Below are 18,045 nucleotides of genomic sequence, written 5' to 3'. Positions count from 1 at the left end.
ATTTTAGTCTTGCTTCCTGTCTTCCAGTTTGTGATTCCAGAACGTTCCTGTACTACATCTCTACTCCACCGGAGGCGCAGGGGTGTTGGTGGGAATTTGGGATCAGTTTCATATAGTACTGGCCACGTGCACTACACTTTGCCAGATATATATATATATATAGAGACACCTTAGTACTATTTACTGAGTCGTGCAGGTTGTCTGTCTTTGTATGTTGTATTGTCTGTCTGCATAATGAGTAAGGCACCGGCAAAACCAAAAAAGCACTGCCATGTCTGTGACAGTGTGTTACCGAATGGTTCTACCACGTGCGCAGTATGTTTTGTGGATTCAGCTACGAATACAATCTCTGCTCCGCTGTCTGAGCCGGTTTCATCCCCGGACCCTCCATGGGGTATGCTAGCAGATGTCATGGCTGGATTGCAATCAGAATTGGCCGCCGCTCGACAGGAGCGGGAAGCGGCAAGATCTGAGTCTAGGGTGAGACCGCTAGGACTACCGGAGGGGTCTCAGCCTTGCCAACAGTCTAAGTCCATTTTGGGTAGTAGGGATAAATTTACTTTGTCTTATGATTTACCAGTTTCTGCTATGTTACAGTCTGATGATTCTATGCCAGACCTCACTGCGCAAGATGGCGGTGAGGAGGGCGAAGTAGACCAGCAGTCCGATAGTGAAGATTTTGACAGCCCAGGCATTGATAATCTCATCAGAGCGGTGCGTCAGTCTCTGAGGTTTACAGAATCTGAGGAGCCTCTGACAAATGATGAAGTCGTCTTTGCTAAACGACAGAGGACTCCGATGTGTTTTCCGGTTTTGGAATCTCTTAATAAGATGTTACTGGAAACACGAAAGAATCCGGATAAACGGTTTTCTATACCTCGCAGATTTAAGTCTAGTTACCCGTTTCCGGAGTCTGTGACAGCTACATGGGAGAATCCGCCATTGGTGGATTCGTCTGTGTCTAAACTTACAAAGAAATTAACCATACCAGTACCAACGGCTACTACGCTTAAAGACCCTTCAGACCGGAAAATAGAAGCTATGCTAAAGTCCATGTATATAGCAGCAGGAGTGTTGCTTAGACCTGGGTTGGTTGGCATTTGGGTAACTAAGGCGCTCATGGTATGGATAACAGAGCTCAAGTCTGCCCTACATGACGATCACCTTATACTTCTCGCTGATCAAATCTGGGAAGCTGCTGATAATCTATGTACAGCTTCTACTGACGTCTGTCAGCTCACTTCTCGCCTTTCATCGTCGCTAGTTGCAGCACGACGAGCACTCTGGCTGCGTCCTTGGCAAGCGGAGGCGGAGGTCAAAAGAGGTATAGAGGCGTTACCTTACGGTGGCGAGAAGTTGTTTGGTCCTGAATTGGACAAAAGGATTGCTGAGGCCACGGGTGGTAAGTCTGTTTTCTTACCATTGCCTCCAACGGCGCCTAGGCGGAAATACTCTGGCCCGGCGTTCAAATCATTTCGGCCTCAGCCCTTTTGAGGCCATGGTAGGGGACCAGCCACGGCCGGTAGACGAGGTCAAGGACGTGGTTTCCAACAAACCAACGCCAGTCGTCAAGACGCTAAGGTCACCGACAAGCCAGTGGCATGACGGACTCCCAGCCCATCTTGGATCTCCAGTTGTGGGAGCACGCCTTCAGACGTTCCATTTGGCGTGGTTCCAGACGTCCACAGATGGGTGGATCAGCAATTTAGTGCTCAAAGGTTACAAAATAGAGCTCGACTGTCTCCCGCCACTGCGGTTTTTCAAGACCGGACTGCCTGTGTCGGACGACAAACGGGCGGTTCTGCAACTTGCCATTCAGTCTCTGCTGGAGTCAGCAGTTTTGATTCCGGTCCCTGTACACCAACAGGGGCAGGGTTATTATTCCAGTCTGTTTGTAGTACCCAAGCCGGATGGCTCGGTCAGGCCAATATTGAACTTAAAGGGCCTCAATCAGTACGTCACTTACTACAGATTCAAGATGGAATCTCTGCGGTCGGTAATTGCAGGTTTAGAGCCACAGGAATTCATGATTGCACTGGATCTCAAAGATGCGTATTTACACATTCCGATTTGGCCACCTCATCAGAGGTTCTTGCGGTTTGCAATCCGGCAGAACCATTACCAGTTTCAGGCACTACCGTTTGGCCTCTCGTCAGCGCCTCGGGTATTCACCAAAGTGATGTCTGTGATGATAGCTCATCTCAGATCCCTGGGAGTGATAATAGTTCCGTACTTGGACGATCTGCTCATCAAAACTCCGTCTCAACAGATGCTCCTCCAACATGCGTTGCTAACGTACGATGTCCTAGTTCAGCACGGTTGGATTGTCAACTTCAAGAAATCACATCTGATTCCGTCTCAACGACTGCAATTCCTAGGTATGATTCTCGATACGGTAAATCAAAGAATTTACCTACCAGAACAGAAAGTACAGATCATTCGTCATCTGGTTCGATTGGTGCTCAAGCCACGCACAGTCTCGGTACATTTGTGCATTCGCCTCTTAGGCACAATGGTGGCGGCTTTCGAAGCGCTTCAGTTCGAGACACTTCACTCACGTCCTTTTCAACTGGATGTGCTCGCACAGTGGTCGGGCTCGCATCTGCAGATTCACCACAGAGAGAGGTTGTCACCACGGGCCAGGGTATCTCTACTCTGGTGGCTCAATGTACACAATCTGACCGCAGGGAAACGGTTCGGCGCCTGGAATTGGATAATTCTAACGACGGACGCGAGTCTCAGAGGTTGGGGAGCTGTAGTTCAAAATTGTCAGCTCCAGGGTCTCTGGGGGGCTCACGAAAGATTGCTGTCTATAAATGTCCTGGAACTCCGGGCAATTTACAATGCGCTACGACAAGCAGTGCACATTCTTCGGTCTCAGCCTGTCCAGGTGCAGTCGGACAATGCTACGGCGGTCGCATACATCAACAAACAAGGAGGAACGAGAAGCCGCATGGCAATGCGAGAAGTAGCCGAGCGTCACCAAGTAATGTTGTCGGCAGTGTTCATTCCGGGAGTGGACAACTGGGAGGCGGATTATCTCAGCCGTCGGGATTTTCATCCAGGAGAATGGGCATTACATCCAGAAGTGTTTCACATGTTGGCCCAGAGGTGGGGTTACCCTCAAGTGGACCTGATGGCGTCTCGCCACAATCACCAAACGCCCCAGTATGTGTCCAGAACGCGAGATCCAAAGGCAGTGGCGGTGGATGCTCTCACCGTCGCGTGGCCGTACAGCCTCGTGTACCTGTTTCCGCTGCTCCCTCTGTTGCTAAAACGGATCAAAAGAGAGTCCGTCACAGTCATACTAGTGGCGCCTCATTGGCCTCGGAGAGCTTGGTTCTCGGATCTCCGAGGACTACTCGCAGACGAGCCTTGGCCGCTCCCACTTCGTCCGGACCTGTTACAACAGGGTCCGTTCCTTTACCCCGATTTAGCGCGGCTGCGTTTGACGGGGTGGCTGTTGAGACCGCCCTCTTAAGGAGAGAGGGCATTCCAGAATCGGTTATACCAACCATGTTACGTGCTAGGAAGCCAGTTACGGCAGCTCATTATTACAGAATTTGGCGTGCCTATATAGGTTGGTGTGAGGATCGGAAGTTTCCGACATCATCTTTCAAGTTATCCCGTCTTTTGTTATTTCTACAGACGGGGTTAGATGGAGGACTGCGTTTATCTACACTAAAGGTGCAGGTATCTGCTTTGTCAATTTACTTTCAAAGACGATTGGCTCTATTGCCGTCTGTACACACTTTTCTGCAAGGTGTCCTCAGAGTGCAGCCTCCATTCATTCCACCTACAGCGCCATGGGACTTGAATCTGGTTTTAGATTTCTTACAGTCTTCATATTTTGAACCCTTACACCAAGTGGATATTAAGTTTCTCACTTGGAAAACAATTTTCCTACTAGCCTTGGCTTCGGCAAGGCGTGTTTCCGATTTGGGTGCCTTGTCATGCAAGCCACCGTATTTGGTGTTTCATGATGACAGAGCGGAACTTCGGACGAATCCCGCTTTCCTACCAAAGGTAGTGTCATCCTTTCACATCAATCAACCAATAGTAGTTCCTGTGTTGACGGGAAATTCTGGAACCTTGGATGTGGTACGCACATTACGCGTTTATGTGTCCCGAACGTCTACAGTTCGTAAGACGGATACGTTGTTTGTTCTGTATGATGCTGCCAAGATGGGTTGGCCAGCTTCTAAGCAGACCTTATCCAGATGGATTAAACTGACCATACGTCAGGCTTACCTTCATGCTAGGTTACAGCCGCCTACATCAGTAACAGATCATTCCACACGTTCTGTGGGGACTTCATGGGCAGCTGGTCGTGGGGCTTCTACGACGCAGCTTTGCCGTGCGGCTACCTGGTCATCAGTGCACACGTTTGTGCGCTTTTACAAGTTTGATACGTTTGCGGCATCAGCATCTAGCTTTGGCCGCCTAGTGTTACAGGTGCCAAACTGCTCTCCCGCCCACGGGGGAAGTTTTGGTACGTCCCAAGAGTACTCCAGTGACCCCTACTGGATGAAAAAGAAAATAGGATTTTGGTACTTACCAGGTAAATCCTTTTCTTTGAATCCATAGGGGGCACTGGACGCCCACCCAGAGCAGTTTTACCTAGTTTGCGCTAAGTTCAGGGTATCGTATGGTAACACATTCTCACCGACTGGTTCAAGTTTCAAGTTCTATCGGTTATTGTGCCAACTGTTTAGTTGTCAGTCACGTTATGTGTCAACTTTATTGTTGTCCGTTCTGTTATATGTAATTCTCCATTGTCAACCTCTCTATCGCTCCTGTTCGGCTCAGTAAAAAACACTGAGGTACTCTGGGATATGGAGGGGAGGAGAGTTCTAAATTTTAATACTCAGTGCCTTGTTCCTACGGAAACCGTCCATATCCCAAGAGTACTCCAGTGCCCCCTATGGATTCAAAGAAAAGGATTTACCTGGTAAGTACCAAAATCCTATTTTCCCATACATAGCTTACATTCAGACAACATTATAGTGTGATAATGATGCAGTGTCTACTGTGTTATTATAGTGTGATAATGGTGCAGTGTCTACTGTGTTATTATAGTGTGATAATGATGCAGTGTCTACTGTGTTATTATAGTGTGATAATGGTGCAGTGTCTACTGTGTTATTATAGTGTAATAATGGTGCAGTGTCTACTGTGTCATTGCAGTGTGATAATGGTGCAGTGTCTACTGTGTTATTATAGTGTGATAATGGTGCAGTGTCAACTGTGTTATTATAGTGTGATAATGGTGCAGTGTCTACTGTGTTATTATAGGGTGATAATGGTGCAGTGTCTACTGTGTTATTATAGGGTGATAATGGTGCAGTGTCTACTGTGTTATTATAGGGTGATAATGGTGCAGTGTCTACGGTGTTATAGGGTGATAATGGTGCAGTGTCTACTGTGTTATTATAGGGTGATAATGGTGCAGTGTCTACGGTGTTATTATAGGGTGATAATGGTGCAGTGTCTACTGTGTTATTATAGGGTGATAATGGTGCAGTGTCTACTGTGTTATTATAGGGTGATAATGGTGCAGTGTCTACTGTGTTATTATAGGGAGATAATGGTGCAATGTCTACTGTGTTATTATAGTGTGATAATGGTGCAGTGTCTACTGTGTTATTATAGTGTGATAATGATGCAATGTCTACTGTGTTATTATAGTGTGATAATGATGCAATGTCTACTGTGTTATTATAGTGTGATAATGATGCAGTGTCTACTGTGTTATTATAGTGTGATAATGGTGCAGTGTCTACTGTGTTATTATAGGGTGATAATGGTGCAGTTTCTACTGTGTTATTATAGGGTGATAATGGTGCAGTGTCTACTGTGTTATTATAGGGTGATAATGGTGCAGTGTCTACTGTGTGATTATAGTGTGATAAGGATGTAGTGTCTACTGTGTTATTATAGTGTGATAATGCTGCAGTGTCTACTGTGTTATAGTGTGATAATGGTGTAGTGTCTACTGTGTGATTATAGTGTGATAAGGATGTAGTGTCTACTGTGTTATTATAGTGTGATAATGGTGCAGTGTCTACTGTGTTATAGTGTGATAATGGTGCAGTGTCTACTGTGTCATTGCAGTGGGATAACGGTTTTCCAGCTGTTATGTAACTGCAAGTCCCAGCATTAGCAGCCACATAGCTCACTCCTGTACCTATATACTGAGTGCTAGCTCACTGCACAAGAGTGACTTTTGATCACCTCTTCCAGTTCTAGACAAGGAGGAAATCTGCAATGGGGATAGGAACGGTGATGAAGAGAAGGAGGATCCAGAGATTGATCGTTCCAAAATGACCTCATACGAGATCTGCCTGTGGGAGAAAAGGTCTGTATGTGCCTTATGGTGCATCGCCATTACTACGTGTGTATGCTTTATGGTGCAGCCCCTTTACTACGTGTGTATGCCTTATGGTGCAGTCCCTTTACTACGTGTATATGCCTTATGGTGCGGCCCCTTTACTACGTGTGTATGCCTTATGGTGCAGTCCCTTTACTACGTGTGTATGCCTTATGGTGCAGTCCCTTTACTACGTGTGTATGCCTTATGGTGCAGCCCCTTTACTACGTGTGTATGCCTTATGGTGCAGCCCCTTTACTACGTGTGTATGCCTTATGGTGCAGTCCCTTTACTACGTGTGTATGCCTTATGGTGCAGCCCCTTTACTACGTGTGTATGCCTTATGGTGCAGCCCCTTTACTACGTGTGTATGCCTTATGGTGCAGTCCCTTTACTACGTGTATATGCCTTATGGTGCGGCCCCTTTACTACGTGTGTATGCCTTATGGTGCAGTCCCTTTACTACGTGTGTATGCCTTATGGTGCGGCCCCTTTACTACGTGTGTATGCCTTATGGTGCAGTCCCTTTACTACGTGTATATGCCTTATGGTGCAGCTCCTTTACTACGTGTGTATGTGCCTTATGGTGCAGCCCCTTTACTACGTGTGTATGTGCCTTATGGTGCAGCTCCTTTACTACGTGTGTATGCCTTATGGTGCAGCCCCTTTACTACGTGTGTATGCCTTATGGTGCAGTCCCTTTACTACGTGTGTATGCCTTATGGTGCAGCCCCTTTACTACGTGTGTATGCCTTATGGTGCAGCCCCTTTACTACATGTGTATGCCTTATGGTGCAGCCCCTTTACTACGTGTGTATGCCTTATGGTGCAGCCCCTTTACTACGTGTGTATGTCTTATGGTGCAGCCCCTTTACTACGTGTGTATGCCTTATGGTGCAGCCCCTTTACTACGTGTATATGCCTTATGGTGCAGCTCCTTTACTACGTGTGTATGTCTTATGGTGCAGCTCCTTTACTACGTGTGTATGCCTTATGGTGCAGTCCCTTTACTACGTGTGTATGCCTTATGGTGCAGCCCCTTTACTACGTGTGTATGTCTTATGGTGCAGCCCCTTTACTACGTGTGTATGCCTTATGGTGCAGCCCCTTTACTACGTGTGTATGCCTTATGGTGCAGCCTCTTTACTACGTGTATATGCCTTATGGTGCAGCCCCTTTACTACGTGTATATGCCTTATGGTGCAGCTCCTTTACTACGTGTATATGCCTTATGGTGCAGCCCCTTTACTACGTGTTTATGTCTTATGGTGCAGCCCCTTTACTACGTGTATGTGCCTTATGGTGCAGCCCCTTTACTACGTGTATATGCCTTATGGTGCAGCCCCTTTACTACGTGTATATGCCTTATGGTGCAGCCCCTTTACTACGTGTTTGTCTTATGGTGCAGCCCCTTTACTACATGTATATGCCTTATGGTGCAGCCCCTTTACTACGTGTTTATGTCTTATGGTGCAGCCCCTTTACTACGTGTGTATGCCTTATGGTGCAGCCCCTTTACTACGTGTGTATGCCTTATGGTGCAGCACCTTTACTACGTGTGTATGCCTTATGGTGCAGCCCCTTTACTACGTGTGTATGCCTTATGGTGCAGCACCTTTACTACGTGTGTATGTCTTATGGTGCAGCCCCTTTACTACGTGTGTATGCCTTATGGTGCAGCCCCTTTACTACGTGTGTATGCCTTATGGTGCAGCCCCTTTACTACGTGTGTATGCCTTATGGTGCAGCACCTTTACTACGTGTGTATGTCTTATGGTGCAGCCCCTTTACTACATGTGTATGCCTTATGGTGCAGTCCCTTTACTACGTGTGTATGTCTTATGGTGCAGCCCCTTTACTACGTGTGTATGTCTAATGGTGCAGCCCCTTTACTACGTGTGTATGCCTTATGGTGCAGCACCTTTACTACGTGTGTATGCCTTATGGTGCAGTCCCTTTACTACGTGTGTATGCCTTATGGTGCAGCCCCTTTACTACGTGTGTATGCCTTATGGTGCAGCCCCTTTACTACGTGTATATGCCTTATGGTGCAGCACCTTTACTACGTGTATATGTCTTATGGTGCAGCCCCTTTACTACGTGTGTATGCCTTATGGTGCAGCCCCTTTACTACATGTGTATGCCTTATGGTGCAGCCCCTTTACTACGTGTGTATGCCTTATGGTGCAGCCCCTTTACTACGTGTGTATGTCTTATGGTGCAGCCCCTTTACTACGTGTGTATGCCTTATGGTGCAGCCCCTTTACTACGTGTATATGCCTTATGGTGCAGCTCCTTTACTACGTGTGTATGTCTTATGGTGCAGCTCCTTTACTACGTGTGTGTGCCTTATGGTGCAGTCCCTTTACTACGTGTGTATGCCTTATGGTGCAGCCCCTTTACTACGTGTGTATGTCTTATGGTGCAGCCCCTTTACTACGTGTGTATGCCTTATGGTGCAGCCCCTTTACTACGTGTGTATGCCTTATGGTGCAGCCTCTTTACTACGTGTATATGCCTTATGGTGCAGCCCCTTTACTACGTGTATATGCCTTATGGTGCAGCTCCTTTACTACGTGTATATGCCTTATGGTGCAGCCCCTTTACTACGTGTTTATGTCTTATGGTGCAGCCCCTTTACTACGTGTATGTGCCTTATGGTGCAGCCCCTTTACTACGTGTATATGCCTTATGGTGCAGCCCCTTTACTACGTGTATATGCCTTATGGTGCAGCCCCTTTACTACGTGTATATGCCTTATGGTGCAGCCCCTTTACTACGTGTTTATGTCTTATGGTGCAGCCCCTTTACTACGTGTATGTGCCTTATGGTGCAGCCCCTTTACTACGTGTGTATGCCTTATGGTGCAGCCCCTTTACTACGTGTGTATGCCTTATGGTGCAGCACCTTTACTACGTGTGTATGCCTTATGGTGCAGCCCCTTTACTACGTGTGTATGCCTTATGGTGCAGCACCTTTACTACGTGTGTATGCCTTATGGTGCAGCCCCTTTACTACGTGTATGTGCCTTATGGTGCAGTCCCTTTACTACGTGTATATGCCTTATGGTGCAGCCCCTTTACTACGTGTGTATGCCTTATGGTGCAGCCCCTTTACTACGTGTTTATGTCTTATGGTGCAGCCCCTTTACTACGTGTATGTGCCTTATGGTGCAGCCCCTTTACTACGTGTGTATGCCTTATGGTGCAGCACCTTTACTGCGTGTGTATGTCTTATGGTGCAGCACCTTTACTATGTGTGTATGCCTTATGGTGCAGCCCCTTTACTACGTGTATATGCCTTATGGTGCAGCACCTTTACTACGTGTATGTGCCTTATGGTGCAGCCCCTTTACTACGTGTGTATGCCTTACGGTGCAGCCCCTTTACTACGTGTGTATGCCTTACGGTGCAGCCCCTTTACTACATGTGTATGCCTTATGGTGCAGCCCCTTTACTACGTGTGTATGCCTTATGGTGCAGCCCCTTTACTACGTGTGTATGTCTTATGGTGCAGCCCCTTTACTGCGTGTGTATGCCTTATGGTGCAGCCCTTTACTACGTGTGTATGCCTTATGGTGCAGCCCCTTTACTACGTGTATATGCCTTATGGTGCAGCCCTTTACTACGTGTGTATTCCTTATGGTGCAGCCCTTTACTACGTGTGTATTCCTTATGGTGCAGCCCCTTTACTACGTGTGTATGCCTTATGGTGCAGCCCCTTTACTACGTGTATATGCCTTATGGTGCAGCCCCTTTACTACGTGTATATGCCTTATGGTGCAGCCCCTTTACTACGTGTATGTGCCTTATGGTGCAGCCTCTTTACTATGTGTATATGCCTTATGGTGCAGCCTCTTTACTACGTGTGTATGCCTTATGGTGCAGCCTCTTTACTACGTGTATATGCCTTATGGTGCAGCCCCTTTACTACGTGTGTATGTCTTATGGTGCAGCCTCTTTACTACGAGTGTATGTGCCTTATGGTGCAGCCCCTTTACTACGAGTGTATGCCTTATGGTGCAGCCCCTTTACTACATGTATATGCCTTATGGTGCAGCCCCTTTACTACATGTGTATGCCTTATGGTGCAGCCCCTTTACTACGTGTATATGCCTTATGGTGCAGTCCCTTTACTACGTGTGTATGCCTTATGGTGCAGTCCCTTTACTACGTGTGTATGCCTTATGGTGCAGCCCCTTTACTACGTGTGTATGTCTTATGGTGCAGCCCCTTTACTACGTGTGTATGCCTTATGGTGCGGCCCCTTTACTACGTGTGTATGTCTTATGGTGCAGCCCCTTTACTACGTGTGTATGTCTTATGGTGCAGCCCCTTTACTACGTGTATATGCCTTATGGTGCAGCCCCTTTACTACGTGTGTATGCCTTATGGTGCAGCCCCTTTACTACGTGTGTATGCCTTATGGTGCAGCCTCTTTACTACGTGTGTATGTGCCTTATGGTGCAGCCCCTTTACTACGTGTATATGCCTTATGGTGCAGCCTCTTTACTACGTGTGTATGTGCCTTATGGTGCAGCCCCTTTACTACGTGTGTATGCCTTATGGTGCAGCCCCTTTACTACGTGTGTATGCCTTATGGTGCAGCCCCTTTACTACGTGTGTATGCCTTATGGTGCAGCTCCTTTACTACGACTGTATATGCCTTATGGTGCAGTCCCTTTACTACGTGTATATGCCTTATGGTGCAGCCCCTTTACTACGTGTGTATGACTTATGGTGCAGTCCCTTTACTACGTGTATATGCCTTATGGTGCGGCCCCTTTACTACGTGTGTATGCCTTATGGTGCAGTCCCTTTACTATGTGTGTATGCCTTATGGTGCAGCCCCTTTACTACGTGTGTATGCCTTATGGTGCAGCTCCTTTACTACGTGTATATGCCTTATGGTGCAGATCCTTTACTATGTGTGTATGTGCCTTATGGTGCGGCCCCTTTACTACGTGTGTATGACTTATGGTGCAGCCCCTTTACTACGTGTATATGCCTTATGGTGCAGCCCCTTTACTACGTGTGTATGCCTTATGGTGCAGCTCCTTTACTACGACTGTATATGCCTTATGGTGCAGCCCCTTTACTACGTGTGTATGCCTTACTACGTGTATATAGCGCAGCCCCTTTACTACGTGTGTATGCCTTATGGTGCAGCCCCTTTACTACGTGTGTATGTGCCTTATGGTGCAGCCCCTTTACTACGTGTGTATGACTTATGGTGCAGCCCCTTTACTACGTGTGTATGCCTTATGGTGCAGCCCCTTTACTACGTGTGTATGCCTTATGGTGCAGCTCCTTTACTACGACTGTATATGCCTTATGGTGCAGTCCCTTTACTACGTGTATATGCCTTATGGTGCAGCCCCTTTACTACGTGTGTATGCCTTATGGTGCGGCCCCTTTACTACGTGTGTATGCCTTATGGTGCGGCCCCTTTACTACGTGTGTATGCCTTATGGTGCGGCCCCTTTACTACGTGTGTATGCCTTATGGTGCAGCACCTTTACTACGTGTGTATATGCCTTATGGTGCAGCACCTTTACTACGTGTATATGCCTTATGGTGCAGCCCCTTTACTACTTGTATATGCCTTATGGTGCAGCCCCTTTACTACGAGTGTATGTGCCTTATGGTGCGGCCCCTTTACTATGTGTGTATGCCTTATGGTGCGGCCCCTTTACTACGTGTGTATGCCTTATGGTGCGGCCCCTTTACTACGTGTGTATGTGCCTTACGGTGCAGCCCCTTTACTACGTGTGTATGCCTTATGGTGCGGCCCCTTTACTACGTGTGTATGTGCCTTATGGTGCAGCCGCTTTACTATGTGTGTATGCCTTATGGTGCAGTCCCTTTACTACGTGTGTATGCCTTATGGTGCAGCCCCTTTACTACGAGTATATGCCTTATGGTGCAGCCCCTTTACTACGAGTATATGCCTTATGGTGCAGCACCTTTACTACGTGTGTATGCCTTATGGTGCAGCACCTTTACTGCGTGTGTATGCCTTATGGTGCAGCCCCTTTACTACGTGTTTATGTCTTAAGGTGCGGCCCCTTTACTACGTGTGTATGTCTTATGGTGCAGCCCCTTTACTACGTGTTTATGTCTTATGGTGCGGCCCCTTTACTACGTGTGTATGCCTTATGGTGCAGCCCCTTTACTACGAGTGTATATGCCTTATGGTACAGCCCCTTTACTATGTGTGTATGCCTTATGGTGCAGCCCCTTTACTACGTGTGTATGCCTTATGGTGCAGCCCCTTTACTACGTGTATATGCCTTATGGTGCAGCCCCTTTACTACGTGTATATGCCTTATGGTGCGGCCCCTTTACTACGTGTGTATGCCTTATGGTGCGGCCCCTTTACTACGTGTGTATGCCTTATGGTGCAGCCCCTTTACTACGTGTGTATGTGCCTTATGGTGCAGCCCCTTTACTACGTGTGTATGACTTATGGTGCAGCCCCTTTACTACGTGTGTATGCCTTATGGTGCAGCCCCTTTACTACGTGTGTATGCCTTATGGTGCAGCTCCTTTACTACGACTGTATATGCCTTATGGTGCAGTCCCTTTACTACGTGTATATGCCTTATGGTGCAGCCCCTTTACTACGTGTGTATGCCTTATGGTGCGGCCCCTTTACTACGTGTGTATGCCTTATGGTGCGGCCCCTTTACTACGTGTGTATGCCTTATGGTGCGGCCCCTTTACTACGTGTGTATGCCTTATGGTGCAGCACCTTTACTACGTGTGTATATGCCTTATGGTGCAGCACCTTTACTACGTGTATATGCCTTATGGTGCAGCCCCTTTACTACTTGTATATGCCTTATGGTGCAGCCCCTTTACTACGAGTGTATGTGCCTTATGGTGCGGCCCCTTTACTATGTGTGTATGCCTTATGGTGCGGCCCCTTTACTACGTGTGTATGCCTTATGGTGCGGCCCCTTTACTACGTGTGTATGTGCCTTACGGTGCAGCCCCTTTACTACGTGTGTATGCCTTATGGTGCGGCCCCTTTACTACGTGTGTATGTGCCTTATGGTGCAGCCGCTTTACTATGTGTGTATGCCTTATGGTGCAGTCCCTTTACTACGTGTGTATGCCTTATGGTGCAGCCCCTTTACTACGAGTATATGCCTTATGGTGCAGCCCCTTTACTACGAGTATATGCCTTATGGTGCAGCACCTTTACTACGTGTGTATGCCTTATGGTGCAGCACCTTTACTGCGTGTGTATGCCTTATGGTGCAGCCCCTTTACTACGTGTTTATGTCTTAAGGTGCGGCCCCTTTACTACGTGTGTATGTCTTATGGTGCAGCCCCTTTACTACGTGTTTATGTCTTATGGTGCGGCCCCTTTACTACGTGTGTATGCCTTATGGTGCAGCCCCTTTACTACGAGTGTATATGCCTTATGGTACAGCCCCTTTACTATGTGTGTATGCCTTATGGTGCAGCCCCTTTACTACGTGTGTATGCCTTATGGTGCAGCCCCTTTACTACGTGTATATGCCTTATGGTGCAGCCCCTTTACTACGTGTATATGCCTTATGGTGCGGCCCCTTTACTACGTGTGTATGCCTTATGGTGCGGCCCCTTTACTACGTGTGTATGTCTTATGGTGCAGCCCCTTTACTACGTGTATGTGCCTTATGGTGCAGCCCCTTTACTACGTGTATATGCCTTATGGTGCAGCCCCTTTACTACGTGTATATGCCTTATGGTGCAGCCCCTTTACTACGTGTATATGCCTTATGGTGCAGCCCCTTTACTACTTGTGTATGTGCTTTATGGTGCGGCCCCTTTACTACGTGTATATGCCTTATGGTGCAGCACCTTTACTGCGTGTGTATGCCTTATGGTGCAGCTCCTTTACTACGTGTGTATGCCTTATGGTGCAGCCCCTTTACTACGTGTATATGCCTTATGGTGCAGCCCCTTTACTACGTGTGTATGCCTTATGGTGCAGTCCCTTTACTATGTGTGTATGCCTTATGGTGCAGATCCTTTACTATGTGTGTATGTGCCTTATGGTGCAGCCCCTTTACTATGTGTGTATGCCTTATGGTGCAGTCCCTTTACTATGTGTGTATGCCTTATGGTGCAGATCCTTTACTATGTGTGTATGTGCCTTATGGTGCAGCCCCTTTACTACGTGTGTATGACTTATGGTGCAGCCCCTTTACTATGTGTGTATGCCTTATGGTGCAGCCCCTTTACTACGTGTGTATGCCTTATGGTGCAGCTCCTTTACTACGACTGTATATGCCTTATGGTGCAGTCCCTTTACTACGTGTGTATGCCTTATGGTGCAGCCCCTTTACTACGTGTGTATGCCTTACTACGTGTATATAGCGCAGCCCCTTTACTACGTGTGTATGCCTTATGGTGCAGCCCCTTTACTACGTGTGTATGTGCCTTATGGTGCAGATCCTTTACTACGTGTGTATGTGCCTTATGGTGCAGCCCCTTTACTACGTGTGTATGACTTATGGTGCAGCCCCTTTACTACGTGTGTATGTGCCTTATGGTGCAGATCCTTTACTACGTGTGTATGTGCCTTATGGTGCAGCCCCTTTACTACGTGTGTATGCCTTATGGTGCAGTCCCTTTACTACGTGTGTATGCCTTATGGTGCAGCTCCTTTACTACGACTGTATATGCCTTATGGTGCAGCCCCTTTACTACGTGTATATGCCTTATGGTGCAGCCCCTTTACTACGTGTATATTCCTTATGGTGCAGCCTCTTTACTACGTGTGTATGCCTTATGGTGCAGCCCCTTTACTATGTGTGTATGCCTTATGGTGCAGCCTCTTTACTATGTGTGTATGCCTTATGGTGCAGCCCCTTTACTACGTGTGTATGCCTTATGGTGCAGCCCCTTTACTACGTGTGTATGCCTTATGGTGCGGCCTCTTTACTACGAGTGTATATGTCTTATGGTGCGGCCCCTTTACTACGTGTATATTCCTTATGGTGCAGCTTCTTTACTACGAGTGTATGTGCCTTATGGTGCAGCCCCTTTACTACGTGTGTATGCCTTATGGTGCAGCCCCTTTACTACGTGTGTATGCCTTATGGTGCGGCCTCTTTACTACGAGTGTATATGTCTTATGGTGCGGCCCCTTTACTACGTGTATATTCCTTATGGTGCAGCTTCTTTACTACGTGTGTATGCCTTATGGTGCAGCCCCTTTACTTCGAGTGTATGCCTTATGGTGCAGCACCTTTACTACGTGTTTATGTCTTATGGTGCAGCCCCTTTACTACGAGTGTATATGCCTTATGGACTACGAGTGTGTATGCCTTATGGTGCAGCCCCTTTACTACGTGTGTATGCCTTATGGTGCAGCCCCTTTACTACGTGTGTATGCCTTATGGTGCAGCCCCTTTAGTACGTGTGTATGCCTTATGGTGCAGCCCCTTTACTACGAGTGTATATGCCTTATGGACTACGAGTGTATATGCCTTATGGTGCAGCCCCTTTACTACGTGTGTATGCCTTATGGTGCAGCCCCTTTACTACGTGTGTATGCCTTATGGTGCAGCCCCTTTACTACGTGTGTATGCCTTATGGTGCAGCCCCTTTACTACGTGTATATGCCTTATGGTGCGGCACCTTTACTGCGTGTGTATGCCTTATGGTGCAGCCCCTTTACTACGTGTATATGCCTTATGGTGCAGCCCCTTTACTACGTGTGTATGTGCTTTATGGTGCAGCCCCTTTACTACGTGTATATGCCTTATGGTGCAGCCCCTTTACTACGAGTGTATGTGCCTTATGGTGCGGCCCCTTTACTATGTGTGTATGCCTTATGGTGCGGCCCCTTTACTACGTGTGTATGCCTTATGGTGCGGCCCCTTTACTACGTGTTTATGTCTTATGGTGCGGCCCCTTTACTACGAGTGTATATGCCTTATGGTGCAGCCCCTTTACTACGTGTGTATGCCTTATGGTGCGGCCCCTTTACTACGAGTGTATATGCCTTATGGTGCAGCCCCTTTACTACGTGTATATGCCTTATGGTGCAGCCCCTTTACTACGTGTGTATGCCTTATGGTGCAGCCCCTTTACTACGTGTATATGCCTTATGGTGCAGCCTCTTTACTACTTGTATATGCCTTATGGTGCAGCCCCTTTACTACGTGTGTATGCCTTATGGTGCAGCCTCTTTACTACTTGTATATGCCTTATGGTGCTGCCCCTTTACTACGTGTGTATGCCTTATGGTGCGGCCCCTTTACTACGTGTGTATGTCTTATGGTGCTGCCTCTTTACTACGTGTGTATGTGCCTTATGGTGCGGCCCCTTTACTACGTGTATATGCCTTATGGTGCAGCCCCTTTACTACGTGTGTATGCCTTATGGTGCAGCCCCTTTACTACGTGTATATGCCTTATGGTGCAGCCCCTTTACTACGTGTATATGCCTTATGGTGCAGCCCCTTTACTACGTGTGTATGCCTTATGGTGCAGCCCCTTTACTACGTGTATATGCCTTATGGTGCAGCCTCTTTACTACTTGTATATGCCTTATGGTGCAGCCCCTTTACTACGAGTGTATATGCCTTATGGTGCAGCCCCTTTACTACGTGTGTATGTCTTATGGTGCAGCCTCTTTACTACGTGTGTATGTGCCTTATGGTGCGGCCCCTTTACTATGTGTGTATGCCTTATGGTGCGGCCCCTTTACTACGAGTGTATATGCCTTATGGTGCAGCCCCTTTACTACGTGTATATGCCTTATGGTGCAGCCCCTTTACTACGTGTGTATGCCTTATGGTGCAGCCCCTTTACTACGTGTATATGCCTTATGGTGCAGCCTCTTTACTACTTGTATATGCCTTATGGTGCAGCCCCTTTACTACGTGTGTATGCCTTATGGTGCAGCCTCTTTACTACTTGTATATGCCTTATGGTGCTGCCCCTTTACTACGTGTGTATGCCTTATGGTGCGGCCCCTTTACTACGTGTGTATGTCTTATGGTGCTGCCTCTTTACTACGTGTGTATGTGCCTTATGGTGCGGCCCCTTTACTACGTGTATATGCCTTATGGTGCAGCCCCTTTACTACGTGTGTATGCCTTATGGTGCAGCCCCTTTACTACGTGTATATGCCTTATGGTGCAGCCCCTTTACTACGTGTATATGCCTTATGGTGCAGCCCCTTTACTACGTGTGTATGCCTTATGGTGCAGCCCCTTTACTACGTGTATATGCCTTATGGTGCAGCCTCTTTACTACTTGTATATGCCTTATGGTGCAGCCCCTTTACTACGAGTGTATATGCCTTATGGTGCAGCCCCTTTACTACGTGTGTATGTCTTATGGTGCAGCCTCTTTACTACGTGTGTATGTGCCTTATGGTGCGGCCCCTTTACTATGTGTGTATGCCTTATGGTGCGGCCCCTTTACTACGTGTGTATGCCTTATGGTGCAGTCCCTTTACTACGAGTGTATGTGCCTTATGGTGCGGCCCCTCTACTATGTGTGTATGCCTTATGGTGCGGCCCCTTTACTACGTGTGTATGCCTTATGGTGCAGTCCCTTTACTACGTCTGTATGCCTTATGGTGCAGCCCCTTTACTACGTGTGTATTCCTTATGGTGCGGCCCCTTTACTATGTGTGTATGCCTTATGGTGCGGCCCCTTTACT

At 47.5% G+C, this 18,045-nt stretch overlaps 1 protein-coding gene across 7 annotated transcripts in view; it reads left to right on the top strand.

The window, feature by feature from the left end:
• QTRT2 (queuine tRNA-ribosyltransferase accessory subunit 2) overlaps positions 1-18,045 on the top strand; it is a 44,794-nt gene that overhangs the window by 25,111 nt on the left and 1,638 nt on the right. For all 7 annotated transcript variants that reach the window (XM_063956788.1, XM_063956785.1, XM_063956791.1 and 4 more), the window contains exon 8: positions 6,244-6,358. In XM_063956788.1, coding sequence (XP_063812858.1) covers positions 6,244-6,358 — 115 coding nt within the window. The remainder of the gene's footprint in view (positions 1-6,243; positions 6,359-18,045) is intronic.

Source organism: Pseudophryne corroboree, chromosome 2 (assembly GCF_028390025.1).
Source record: "Pseudophryne corroboree isolate aPseCor3 chromosome 2, aPseCor3.hap2, whole genome shotgun sequence".
NCBI lineage: Eukaryota > Metazoa > Chordata > Amphibia > Anura > Myobatrachidae > Pseudophryne > Pseudophryne corroboree.
Note: the sequence above shows the minus strand (reverse complement) of the source record. Positions and strands in the feature narration are given on the sequence as shown.